The 13,036-nt window shown below is 41.1% G+C and overlaps 2 protein-coding genes across 2 annotated transcripts; both read left to right on the top strand.

The window, feature by feature from the left end:
• Nucleotides 1-920: 920 nt before the first annotated feature.
• On the top strand, nt 921-4,459 carry LOC121896293 (aquaporin AQPAe.a). Its single transcript, XM_042410088.1, has 6 exons — nt 921-1,079; nt 1,617-1,808; nt 1,956-2,117; nt 2,224-2,388; nt 3,283-3,363; nt 4,077-4,459. Exons 1-6 carry the CDS (start codon nt 1,065-1,067, stop codon nt 4,299-4,301), a joined length of 840 nt encoding a protein of 279 aa, XP_042266022.1. The 5' UTR covers nt 921-1,064; the 3' UTR covers nt 4,302-4,459.
• A 5,743-nt stretch (nt 4,460-10,202) lies between these two features.
• On the top strand, nt 10,203-11,681 carry LOC121895880 (lens fiber major intrinsic protein-like). Its single transcript, XM_042409405.1, has 4 exons — nt 10,203-10,627; nt 11,022-11,186; nt 11,287-11,367; nt 11,496-11,681. The coding sequence occupies exons 1-4, from the start codon at nt 10,268-10,270 to the stop codon at nt 11,679-11,681; spliced, it is 792 nt and encodes a 263-aa protein (XP_042265339.1). The 5' UTR covers nt 10,203-10,267.
• The last annotated feature ends 1,355 nt before the right edge of the window (nt 11,682-13,036 follow it).

The raw sequence follows: 13,036 nt of genomic DNA, 5'->3' as shown, positions 1-13,036 counted from the left end.
TCGTGATATGTAGCACAAGCCATACCCTTTAAATAATTAAAAAGGGGTCACAAATATATTGTTTCGTTTCCAAAAAAGGCTCAGTAGTTTGTTTAAACAGCTGGGCACTAGAGTGTTTAGCAAATTCACACAAGCATAAATGGTGCATTTGTTGGGGACTATTTTCAGCTGCGGATTTGTTTGGCAAGTGAGTATTTACAGCAGCGGAGCAGTGTATGTAGGATTGACTTGAAATGGCTCGTTGATGTGTTTTTGTGCATTTTTGGACAGCAATGGAGGACAATACTTGATAATAAGATCAGTTTGTTGTTTTGGAAAAATAGAGAACAAGGCCAGACTTATCCTTTAATGTCATTCATACTTTGGCATGTAGCACTGGGAGTTTAGATACACCATTCCTCAAGAATGTATTGTTATTGATCAGTTCACCTGCACAAATGATTTGGTCTCTTTTGTTTGAGCTTTGAATTCATGTGTGTGTCACTAACTGAGCTACTAACTGGCATTCAACTTCCACCTTAAAAGACTCTGTGCTTACAACTGTGACTGAGTTATTTCAATCCTTTTCTTTAAGTGGTTATATTATTTTGTGTCCTCCCTGCAATGTTTCGACCAGCTGCGTTGATTTATCCAGACATTGTGCAACCCTGTGAAGTGGCCACAATCACTTCAGATAAGTGAAAGGCTCCTCGTAGTTTTCTGAAGATGTATTAAATTGCTCAAGGTCAGAAGTACTGTTGGGTAGAGATCTGTCAGAGTAAAAAGGTTAGGGTTTTTTATACACGCGGCCTTGGACAGAAATACTTTCAGGACTTGCAGTGACTGATGTTTGCGCGCAGGGAGACAGAGACTTGAGGTGTAGAGTAAGGAAAGGGTGAGGAGAGAGAGAGAGAGACAGAGAGGGAGGAGGCTGCTCTCATCAAAGGTCCTCTCAGACTCTACAAGTTAATGAGGGATGTAGCAGAGACCCTGAAGCCTTCAGACCCCAGCAGATACAGAACACACAGACAGACGGACTAACAGAAAAGAAAGAAAAAAAACCCGAGGACAACACTGAGTTTGAAATGACGTGGCGTGAGGTAAGCATCTTATTTTACTGCCTTACTCTTTAAATCCTTCATGTTCTTGAACGAATATCCTGAAACAAAAAAAGGAACTAATTTCACCAACATTGCTTTCACTAAGGAGTGTGTAAAAAGTTCTGCATTTTAGAGCAAAAGCAGCACTATGTGATTAGGTCAGAAGTGTTTGTAAAGTGTGTCGTCAAAAATACTTTAAACAGAATGAAGTGAAGGATTAAATACAGGTTACTGACGTGTAGTTGACTTGTTTATGTTAGACCTGGTGATACAACAAATGTTGTGTATGCCTCTTTTTTTTAAGATGGCTTGTATCATCATATTTTTTATCATTTTCAATATGCGGTAGAAGAAGTTAATTGATAAACCTAATCATCATAATCATTGTGATTAAAAAGGTATGTATGTTTTTATAATGGCTTTTATCAGGATTCCTGTTTTTCTGTCATAATTTGCCCACATTTAAAAAAAAAAAAAAAAGATGTTTGGTGAACTAAATATAGGCCATCGTTGTTTTTGTGCCCTTCCTCTGTGGAGCTTCGAAGTCGTCAGTTCTGGCGTTCCATACTGGCAGAGCTGCTTGGCACCATGGTGTTGGTGAGCGCTGTGTTGGGTGCATCTGTGCCAGGCCCTGGAGAGGCCCCCGGGGGACCCCTGTACCCAGCAGTGGCAGTGGGTGTAGTGATTGTTTCACTGGCCCACTGTTTTGGAGAGATTAGTGGGGCACAGGTGAACGTCTCATAGTTACACGTTGAGTTTTAGATATTATTTTTCTTTCTCTTTTCTTCCTCTGGTAGTTTTTATGTTATTTAATTGTTTCTCAACATTTATAATATTTGTTTAATATGTAAATGTGTGTTTTTGTTCCCTGATCAGGTGAACCCTGCTGTGACTCTGGCTCTGCTGGCCACACGGAGGCTAGAGGTCCTCAGGGCCCTTGTTTATATCGTTGCACAGTGTTTGGGGGCTTCTTTAGGGGCCGGGGCCCTCTACCTGGCCCTGCCGCTCAAAACCACTGCAGACTACTTTGTCAACAAGGTCAGTTCTCAGAATATTAGTGAATTACCTTTTAAAATGTGACATCTTTTCTGACAATTGTCCTGCTCCTCTTCCTCTCTCCTTACTCCTGTTTTATGTCCCTCAGGTGCCAATAGAGTTGTATGCAGCCCAGGCTCTGGGCATAGAGGTTTTGTGCACCTTCCAGATGGTCTTCACTGTGTTCTCAGTGGAGGACCAGCGGCGGAGGGAGAGCCCAGAACCAGGAAATCTGGCCATTGGATTAGCACACTCTGCTGGAGTGCTAATAGGGGTAAGAGGAGCTTTCATGCATGATTGTGTTATTTTCTGTCATAAAGAATTGACTCAAAATTAATTTATAAAAACAAGTAACTAGTCACGAAAGTGGAAAGGAAGTTTAATTTAGAGCTACAACTGAGGATTATTTTCATTATCGATTAATCTGTGGATTATTTTCTCAATTAATTGTTTAGTCTATAAAATGTCAAAATGAAAAATCACAAAATTACCTTTTTAATTTGCTATGAGTCCAAGGTGACGTCTTCAAATTTGTTTGTTTTTTTGGGGGTTTTTTTGACCAACATCCAAACCCAACATTTTTATTACTACCTTACATGACAAACACAAGCAGCAAATTCTCACATTTATGGACCTGAAACTAAAAATATTTGGCTTTTTGCCTGAAAAGGGATTAAAACATTTATTCAGTCATCAAAATAATTGGTGATTAATTTTCTCCATAATCGACTAATCATTGCAGTTTAATTCTACCTTTCACCACATCTCATATTTTATTCAGGCTTTCCAGGATGACATAATGTCTGAATTTTTAGCACTATTATCTTCCAGAAAGTAGGATGTTTTTGTCAAACTGTGGTGTTTAATCAATGTCTGTTGATTAAGCATTTACTTAAAGTTTTCGTGGGTTTCGTCCCACAGTCCAAGAACATGCAGGTCAGGTGAACTGGACACAAAGATCTGAGTGTGTTTGTCTCTGATGGACTGGTGGTCTGTTCAAGGTATTTCTACTGTTATCCTGAGAGGCCCACTAGCAACAGGAAAAAGGAATTTGATAAAATGAATGAATAAATAAACGACTTGTTTAAATTGTACTTGTTTCTGACTTGGTTTAATTTACCAATATGAATCTGTTAATGTGTGTATGTGTGTGTTGTTTACCTGTCAGGCGCGGTTCTCTGGTGCAAGTATGAACCCTGCACGTTCTCTGGGTCCAGCCATCATCACTGGCTTCTGGGAAAACCACTGGGTGAGAGAGAGCCTCAAAATCCAAATCAGTCTCCTCTGGTACCACTCGTCCAAGCAATACTATTCTTTTACAATTGTTGACAATGTTCTTATGATAATCATAAGCTATAGGCAATAACATTTATTGATCAAAACTAACAATATGTTAGCAGGTCTATAAAAAATCTCCAGCCTCTCTGTGGTTCCGAGCCCCGAGTCCATTCATTCCTACTGAAGATGAAAGTTTTTAAAAACATTCATTTTTTAAAAAGGCTAAATAATTTCCTAAAACAGCTGGGCACTGTAGTTTTTAGCCAACATTATTCAAACAGGAGTAGATTGTGTATTTGTTGGGGACTATTTTCAGCCACAGATTTGTTGTGTTAGTGAATATTCACGGCAGCAGGACAGTGTATGTGGGATTAACTCAAAATAAACTGCAATGCTCATGTTCATCAGGCTCACTGATACGTTTTAATGGCTTTTGGACAACAGTGGAGGTCTATGGCACAGACGAATCAGCTATGGATACACAGATAACACTTGTTATTGGGATCAAATCATTACTACAATAAGAAAAATATAGAATATCACCAGACTTATTTAACATTGCCTCACTTGTAAAGTCCAGTTCTGTCTTGGATTGTCCAGACAAAGTGAGATCACCTCCTTTGTCTTTACCTCTCTTACATCTTATTATAACCTGTCTCTCTTTTGTGCTCCCCCTACCTGCAGGTGTACTGGATGGGACCGGTGATCGGTGCTATACTGGCCGGTGTGTGCCACGAGTTCTTCTTTGCACGCAGCGCCTCTCGCCAGAAGCTGGTGGCATGTCTGACCTGTAAGGACATCGAGATCGTGGAGACGGCCAGCATGACCGGATCATCGCTGTCCACGGTCACACAGAACGCCATGAGAGCCAAGCAGGCCAACAAACAAGAGAACAGAGGAGAGAACTGAGGAGACATGCATGAAAACAGAGAAATACACAAAACACACATTCTGCAATAATGCAGTGATGTTTATGAAGATGCATAGTGTACAGTTAATGTCACAATCATGTAGATCAGGCTCGACTGGTGGCAGCCAAAGAGGGGGAGAAGCTATACATAAGCTTAAACTTCTCACACATGAAACCTCCATATAACATTAATAATATAGTCTAATATATAAGATGATACAGTAGCTGCCAATGAAAAAAAAATGGTATCCAAAGATTTTTCATATATTCAGTATGAACATTTTAAAAGACTGTATGAATTCATCCAGTCCAGTGATGAATAAATACTCAAATCTTTTACTCCAGTGGAAATAGTAACACCACAATAGAAAACCTGATGATCTCTGGCTTTTCCTGTTGAACACTGAACCTCAAAATGCTGCCAACATGTGGATGTACATAGAAAATGCTGGGCTGCAACTACTGATGATATTTTTACCATCGATTAATCTGTCGATTGCTCTCTCAATTAATAGATGTAGTCTATAAAATGTCAGAAAATAGTGAAAAATGCTGTTTATAATCTCCCCAGAGCCTATAAAATGACAGATTCAAATGTCCTGTTTCATTTGACCAACAGCCTAAAACCCCCAAATATTAAGTTTACAATGATATAAAACAGAGAAAAGAAGCAAATCTTCACATTAGAGAAGGTGAGGCTGATGAATGTTTGGCACTCTTGCTTGAAAAATGACAAAAAAATGTGAAAAATTCAATTGATAAGATAGTTACTGTTAATTGTCTGTCTATCGATTAATTGACTGATCATTTTAGTGCTATAAAAACATATATTGCTTTGGATTAACGATTCTACCAATTTGTTTGTTAATTATAAAACATTTCTCAAATAAAAGAAAAAGTTTGAATTCTAAATGTAAAAAGTATTGGCTATAAAATGTTGTCAAGTATCAAAAACAAAAAATACTCATAGTGAAGACTGGTTCCCATCAAAATGTTAAAATATTGATGCATCAACAACAGTAATGAAAATGTAAATTTAAATCTAAAATGCTCAGCTGAAAAGGACCTGAAAAGTCAATATTTTAGTGATACAAAATTTCTACACAAAAACAGACTTTTTTTTTTTTTACGTTTGTTTATTGATATTTTGGTTAGTGATTGAACAGTAAGCACTGTATACAAATTATACAAAATATTACAAGAACGATACAGAATTTACATACAAGGACACACATGAAAACAGCAGGACATGTACAGTACAAGTATTGACTGAGGTACAAAGCTGCTTTACGTGATGATTACTGACATCTTACATTTAATTGTAACCTAGTTATAGTAGCAAAGAGTTAAGAGGATATCTATTGCTGAGTCTCTACATAATCAATAAAGGGTTGCCAGGTCTTATGGAAGTTCTCAGTGGAACCTTATAAAGTGAATCTGAGTTTTTCCAGTTTAATATGTTGCAACATCTTTGATCAACGTAGTGTAAGTGGGGGAGCTGCACCTGTTTCCAGTTCAGTAGAATTAATCTGTATGTTAAAAGGATCTATGAACCTTTTTACAGTGGAAGTGAGTCCTGTAAGAGGACTGTCCTCTCCCAGTACCCCAGTACACAGCCAACACTGTGTCCCAGGATATTAGACTAAGTTTTAAATATGGAGTTCCAAATATTGGATAATTTTGGGCCAGACCATGCGCCCAAACATGGCAGGAAATGTCCCACAACGGTCGCACAAAGGATCTTTATCAGGATACATTTTAGAAAAAGCTTGACCTTTGAAAGACAGAGCCGTTGCAACATCCTGAACTGTATAAGACCATGCCTAATACATTTAGATGCTGAGTGCACACCCTCCTGTGCCTCTATCCATTGCTCCTCCGTTAAGCCAATGCCCAAGTCCTCCTCCCAAGTGGATTTTAGAAAACCCAGGGATATATCTAACTGATGAGACATAAAGTTGTAGATATATGATATGATAGATATATATTACCCCCCCCTAGATGAAGAATCAACAGAAAACAAAGATCCCATCTGGGTGCTATTAGGTGCACTAGGAAAGGTGGTTTTATTGGATCTAATATAGTTGTGAATTTGTAGAAATCGAAAGAAATGGGTTTAAGGCAGGTTGAATTTATTGCGGGCTAATTCAAACGAGGGAAACGTACCATTACTATAAAGATCTTTCATTTTTATAATGCCATTACGAGTCCATAATTGAAAGGAGATATCTAGTACAAAGGGATGGAAATAGTGAAAAAAGACATATTTCAAGAGTTGAGTACCTAGTTAACTACAACTGTTGATGGAGTAAAAAAGTACAATATTTCCCCATAAATCACAGTGAAAGAGACGCAGAATGTAGCACAAATGGAAACCAAACTGCCAGTGCCTCAAAATTTAAAGGAAATGTAGTTAGTTATTTCCCACCTCTAATGATCTGAAACTTTAGAAGGTAAAAACATATAGTTAAAATTTTTTAATGATTATTTCCTTTCCTTATTTCCTGAAGTATTGCAGCATCTTAGGCATCCAACATTTTCCAGTTTTTATTTTAAAGGAACCACGGTAAATGTAAAACTCACATGTTGCTCAGGAGGCAATAAATAAGGCAACAAAAGTTAAGGTCACTTTGAAACAATCACAGTGTTCACCTGCCACATTTCGGTATTTTATCGAGCACATACTGGAGGTTCATAATGTTCTAAAAGTTCTTTTTTCCTTGTTTGACTTCACATGTGGAGAGAAGTTAATATGGAGGCTGCATTTTAAAGGGGCTGAATGTGACCTATGAGGTCCTAGTTGCCTGTCATTAGTGCATGTAAAAGTGTATCCAATATTGTGAGATTCAGTATTGTTACTTTCACATTTGCACATCATTAGAATATATAATGGAGACTCATTGAAATCCAGCTGAAAAACACCCTCATGTTCGTCATTTTCAACTGCATCACGTGTCTAAATGCTTTGAAATGCTAAAGAGGTCCTTGCCCCTTCAGTGATGCTCTCAACAAGCAGGCCAGCATCTCTCTCATGTCCGTGCCTCTTCTCCGAGGCCTCCTATTCACAATCAAATGGACCTTCATACCTCTGTAATGGCTCCACGGAGGAAAAAAAAACAAAAAAAAAACACCTTCACTGGGAGTAAGCTTTGTAATTTGAAATGGATAAAATGAGTGTGTGTGTGCATGCATGTGTGGGAGACAAAGGTTTGCTTTTGTATGTTACAAACTGCTTTCATGAAGCCTTTATTCATATTTGTAAATAGCAGTGTTGTTCTTGTCTTAAAACATATTTAGCATGTGTTTTAAAGGGTCAGTTCACCAAAATAAATTTTTAAAAAAGCAAATTTTCTCTGTAACTTCTAGTAGATTTGCTTTCCTTTGTTTTCCTATATCCATCAGATTTATAATTTAATCCCAATACAATGGATGTAAACTAGCTTTCCCAGATCCTAAGATGACACATTCAGATTTTATATTTGTCCACCCATCACACTAAAACTCCAAAATATGCAGTTTAAAATGATATAAAACAAAGAAAAGCAGAAAATCCTCACATTTGAGAGGCTGGAACCAGAAACCAGGAACCAAAAATGATAATTAATTGATTATTAAGGTAATTGTCTGTCGATCGACTCATTGATTAATTCACTAATTGCTTTAACTTGATGGAGAAAATATGTTTTTTGTAATTTGGATGAACCCACCCTTTAATATCAATATTTAATATAGTAAACATTTATTAAGTGTTAATATCAATAATTGAGGTAAAACATACTGTACACTGGCTTTTATGGATTTGACAGAATGTCTAAAATAAAACCATGTTAGCAACACTATAGCAGTGTCATTTGAATACACACACACACACACACACACACACACACACACACACACACACACACACACACACAAATACACACATACTACAATAAACTACAATAAACTATTTACACACACACACCGACACACACAACGTGCACAATAACTGCCACAGTGCCGCCAGCATTTTGCATTGTGTGTGTTCTTTCTAACATGTATAAAAGGGAGTTAAAATGGCAAGCTCAGCATTCTGCATTCATGACCCCCCCACCCTCTCCCACCTCACTCCCCCCCCCAACAGTGATGGCTCTCGACTGGTCAGCGCGATGCCCCTGGTGCTGCTCAGTAACCCCACCGTCCCCCTCCCCCACCCCCCCCCTCCACACACACACATCCCTGCTGCTGCCCCGTTGCACCTCTGCCTTTCCCCAGCATCACACAAACACACAAACACACACACACACACATACACACACACACACACACACACAAACTAACACACACAGAACTTTCAGGGCTTTGGTCGTACCTGCAACACAAACACACTCTCACATAATGCAAACCTTTGCCCAGCACCTCCTAGAAGCCAACAGAAGACACAATCCGCTGTGTTTGTGTGAATTATTGTTAGTTGGTTGTGTTTTTCCAAACTCTACCTTAATTTTTTAGTTTCCCTGTTGTATTGTTGTTTTACCTCTTTGCACATGACTTTTTCCTCACCTTTTGGCATCTCCACCTCATGGCGTTTGGCTGTGCGGCAGTGCCAGTGCAGGCTCTCAGAGCCCTGAGGTGATTCCAAGTTCAGCTCTTAGTGCTGCTGCAACTAGAAAGTGACATTTCTTTATTGTCCTCATAAAGATTGCTGAATATCAACAGCACGGGTTGGTGGCGTAGGCCTATATGTCTCCAAAACAATAAACAGATGCAATAAACTGTAAACTTTAGCTGTAGCTTTAGCATTTAGGTGTAGCATTTAGCATTTGAAATGCGAGACAATGCTTTGTTAGCTGTTAGCTTCTGTGCTTTAGTTTAATATATATTTTCGTCTTGTCTCTGTCCATACGTTGCCCACATGCTTGTTACAGACAATGGTTTCACAGGGTCAGGCATTTCAGTGTATGGGTCAGTTCAGCGCTGTTAGCTTTGGGCACTTCCGTCCGGGGCCCCAACTGTATTATCTGCATGTGTGTAGGCCCTATACGTGTGTGTGTGTGCATGCGCGTGTCTTTGTGCACGCATGTGTGCTTTCTGTCCTTGTCCATCAGCATTTGCATCCCCTGATTATGACAGTTATGATATGTCAACAGATGACATATGCCCCAAAGAAAACTTTCTCCTCTCAGCTGCAGCTGCTCTTCACCTCAGCTCATCCTCCTAGTTTCCCCATGAATAAAACATATAATCCTCCCTGTCATCTCTTTCTGCAGAATCTCTCTCCCCATTAAATGTTTTTCACATATTTCCACTCATTCTCGCTTTATCTGTTTCTCTTCTTGGAAACACTGCCTCTCTTTTGGCCTTGGTGTGTTATAGGGGGGCGACAGAGGGGTTAAGTTTGTTTGATTTAGGATGTCCAGCACCGCCGCCCCCCACCCTTGGCCCTACAGGGGGATTATGGCGTCACCTGGGGCCCCTGGGGGGGTATTATAAAGCCCCTGTCTGGCCCTCTCCCCTCCGTCAGAGAGGCTAAAAGGTCCACCGGACACTCTGTCTATCCCCGTCTCTTCTTTAGAAACACCCCTTTAGCATTGATGCCCACCTCCTCTTGACAACTCATCCCACCTGAGATCTCTAACCACCCTCCCACATATCTCACACCTATGTCTTTGCGACAGGTGGACAGAGGTGGCAAGCGAACGCAGCTGAGTTGACTTTACCAACCCAGTTCACGGCTTGGTAAAGATCCGTTGAGTGGATTCGTCTGTTGACGTTCTGAAATCCTGTTTTGTCTTTGAACTGACTCTCTGAGTGTTTTTCGGTCAGCCGAGTTAGCTGACTACAAAAGGGAGATCTTTTTTTTGTTATTTTTGGCATTTGAAGAGGACTGAGAAGGTACATATTTACCTTTTCTAGACTCACCCTGACAGATTTGTTTTTAAAGAATATTCTTCATCTGGTGGAGAGCCTCAAGTGAACAGTCACCATGTGGGAGTTCCGGTCCATGAATTTTTGGCGGGCAGTCTTCGCAGAGTTCTTCGGGACCATGTTCTTCGTATTTTTCGGCATGGGTGCTGCCTTGCGCTGGACCACCGGGCCTCATCATGTCCTACATGTGGCCCTGTGCTTCGGTCTGGCAGCTGCCACCCTCATCCAGTCCATTGGCCATATCAGCGGCGGTCACATTAACCCTGCCGTTACCTTTGCCTACCTTGTTGGCTCTCAGATGTCTCTTTTCCGCGCCATTTTCTACATGGCCGCCCAGTGCCTGGGTGCCGTGGCTGGGGCCGCTGTGCTGTATGGAGTCACACCTGGCAACATGAGAGGCAACATGGCAATGAACACGGTAAGGACCCAAAATGGATGTTTCAGAAACATGTGTAGCAATCGTGGGAGAGGTGAGATAGGTTGTTTTGGGGTAGGTTGATTTAATCCGTGGGATAAATGGCATTTATGTTAAGATATTTGTCAAATCTGGAAAAGGAGGATTCCATCAGTGGCATCAGTCCAGCAAAGCATGTTCAAGTCCATTAAAACTATAGTTAAAAATACCTTTATTGTAATTTCAGGTAACTCGTAATTTATCTGAAATGAAAGACATCTCAAAATCAGCAGCTCTGTGACCAACCAGTCCATCAGTGCTCTGGCATGATTTTCTTTAATTTTTGATTTCTGGCATGATATTTGTAATTTGTGTTTTGTTTAATTTGTGATTTAATTTTTTCCATCTGTGTCTCCAGCTGCAGCCTGGTGTCAGTCTGGGAATGGCCACCACTGTGGAGGTTTTCCTCACCATGCAGCTGGTGGTGTGCATCTTCGCTGTGACTGATGAGAGAAGAAACGGACGTCTGGGATCTGCTGCCCTTTCCATCGGCTTCTCCGTCACCATTGGACATCTCATGGGGGTGAGACACATTGAAATATAGAGACGAGGTCACACAAATGTTCACAGATAAGTATGAATATTTCACAACACAATCCAGTAACAAGTGACTTGTGTTTCAGATGTACTACACCGGTGCTGGGATGAACCCTGCCAGGTCTTTTGCTCCTGCTGTGCTCTTCAGGAACTTCATCAACCACTGGGTAAGACCTGCAATCACACTGAGGAGATCAATCATTCCCTTTGCTTTCACTCCTCTCTCAGCAGGAGTCATAAATGACTCAATGATGTGTGGACTCATAATGTTAACGCTGATGTTTTCTGCTGGCAGGTGTACTGGGTCGGACCTATGATAGGAGGTGCCATGGGTGCCCTCCTGTACGATTTCATGCTGTTCCCACGCATGAGGGGTCTGGCCGAGCGCCTGGCCACACTGAAGGGCAGTCGGCCCCCAGAGAGTGAGACCCAGCAGGACACCCGCGGGGAGCCCATCGAGCTCAAGACGCAAGCCCTATAAACCTGCCTCTACCCCCTTCTCCGACTGGGGCCGAGGGATGAGGGACAAGGCCCTGAGCTACGCCAACCCCACCTCCACTGACCCCCCCATGCCTTCACACACCATCGCACAAGACTAACCCAAATACTCACATCTAGACTAACACCACATGAGATTTTCCAGTGCCACTGTAAAAACCGACACACATACACACACGCACATGCACACGCGCGCACACACACACACAAACGCACGCACGCACAGGTTCACAACCTTCAACCTCAACACACAACAAGACTCCTCTACCCCCTGGTCCTCACTCTGTATTCAGAACTGGACATTGTGTTTTTAATAAATGGTGACCAGAGCCTGAGCCAGCAGTTGCCTTGTCATCTCCCCCCGCCTGCCTGTCTGACTGCCTGACTGCTTCCTCCTTCCCAGCCAGGCCTTCTTCTGCGACGCAGAGGAGCGTGGAAACCCTGAAATCCAGCAGAGAGGTTTGGGGAGGCGGGTGTTGGAAGAGGGGGAAGACATAACGGCAGGATGAGGGTGAGGCGGGGATGTGGGTATGATATGAGAAGGGTAAGAGGGCATGGGGCAGGTGAGGGTGGAGTAGAGGGGTGGGGGTTGGGGTTTGGGTAGGGCAGAGAGGGCAACACTCTGGGTTTGTGGTCGTTTCAAGTTGGGTTAGACCAGTGAAGATGGGCATGCTTTTCATTATTCATCTGAATTTATCTCCATTCTAGTTTTTTTTTAGGTTCATTTTGTTTTCTGCACTTCAGACACAAGACGTGGATGTATGATACCATTAGATTTTACCAGGGTTTCACTATTTTCAAATCACTACATTTTATCTGTGGGTTTGTGTTTGTGTGTGGATACAAGTGTGTGCGTGAGAGTGAGCGTGCGCATGTGTGTGCCTGCCCGTATGTATGAGTGTGTTTGCAAGTGAGTGTGTATATGTGTGTATGTGTGTGCGTGAGATCAAGATTGCAGATACAGTACTTTTTATTTTGTTTTATTTTCATTACCGCTCTCCTGTTTCGTACCATTAACTGTGTTCATTTTGTCATCAATTTTTAAGACATGATCATTTCTCCTCCCCTCACTGTGGTATTTGCTATGATATTCATTTTTACATAAACCATCTGCTTTTTTGTTCTGAACCAGCGCAATCCAAAGGACATGTTGTATCCCAGACTTACTTGATAGTAGGTCTGTTCACTGCAGATCGGCTGTGCGAGCTTTACATTGAGTCTCCTTTTATTATTTAATCCTTACTGGGAGCACAAGGCGTTTCAATAAAATTTCAATGATAATAAACATAAAAACTTGATAGAAGGTTTGGCTCATTTTTGTTGCTTTAAATGTTATCA

Source organism: Thunnus maccoyii, chromosome 4 (assembly GCF_910596095.1).
Source record: "Thunnus maccoyii chromosome 4, fThuMac1.1, whole genome shotgun sequence".
NCBI classification, from domain to species: domain Eukaryota; kingdom Metazoa; phylum Chordata; class Actinopteri; order Scombriformes; family Scombridae; genus Thunnus; species Thunnus maccoyii.
Note: the sequence above shows the minus strand (reverse complement) of the source record. Positions and strands in the feature narration are given on the sequence as shown.

Coding starts and splice junctions, on each gene's coding strand:
- LOC121896293 (XM_042410088.1), top strand. Junction 1,809..1,955: donor GAGAGATTAGTGGGGCACAG/GTGAACGTCTCA, acceptor TTCCCTGATCAG/GTGAACCCTGCTGTGACTCT. Junction 3,364..4,076: donor GCTTCTGGGAAAACCACTGG/GTGAGAGAGAGC, acceptor CCCTACCTGCAG/GTGTACTGGATGGGACCGGT.
- LOC121895880 (XM_042409405.1), top strand. CDS start 10,268: ATGTGGGAGTTCCGGTCCATGAATTTTTGGCGGGCAGTCTTCGCAGAG. Junction 10,628..11,021: donor GCAACATGGCAATGAACACG/GTAAGGACCCAA, acceptor CTGTGTCTCCAG/CTGCAGCCTGGTGTCAGTCT. Junction 11,187..11,286: donor CCATTGGACATCTCATGGGG/GTGAGACACATT, acceptor CTTGTGTTTCAG/ATGTACTACACCGGTGCTGG.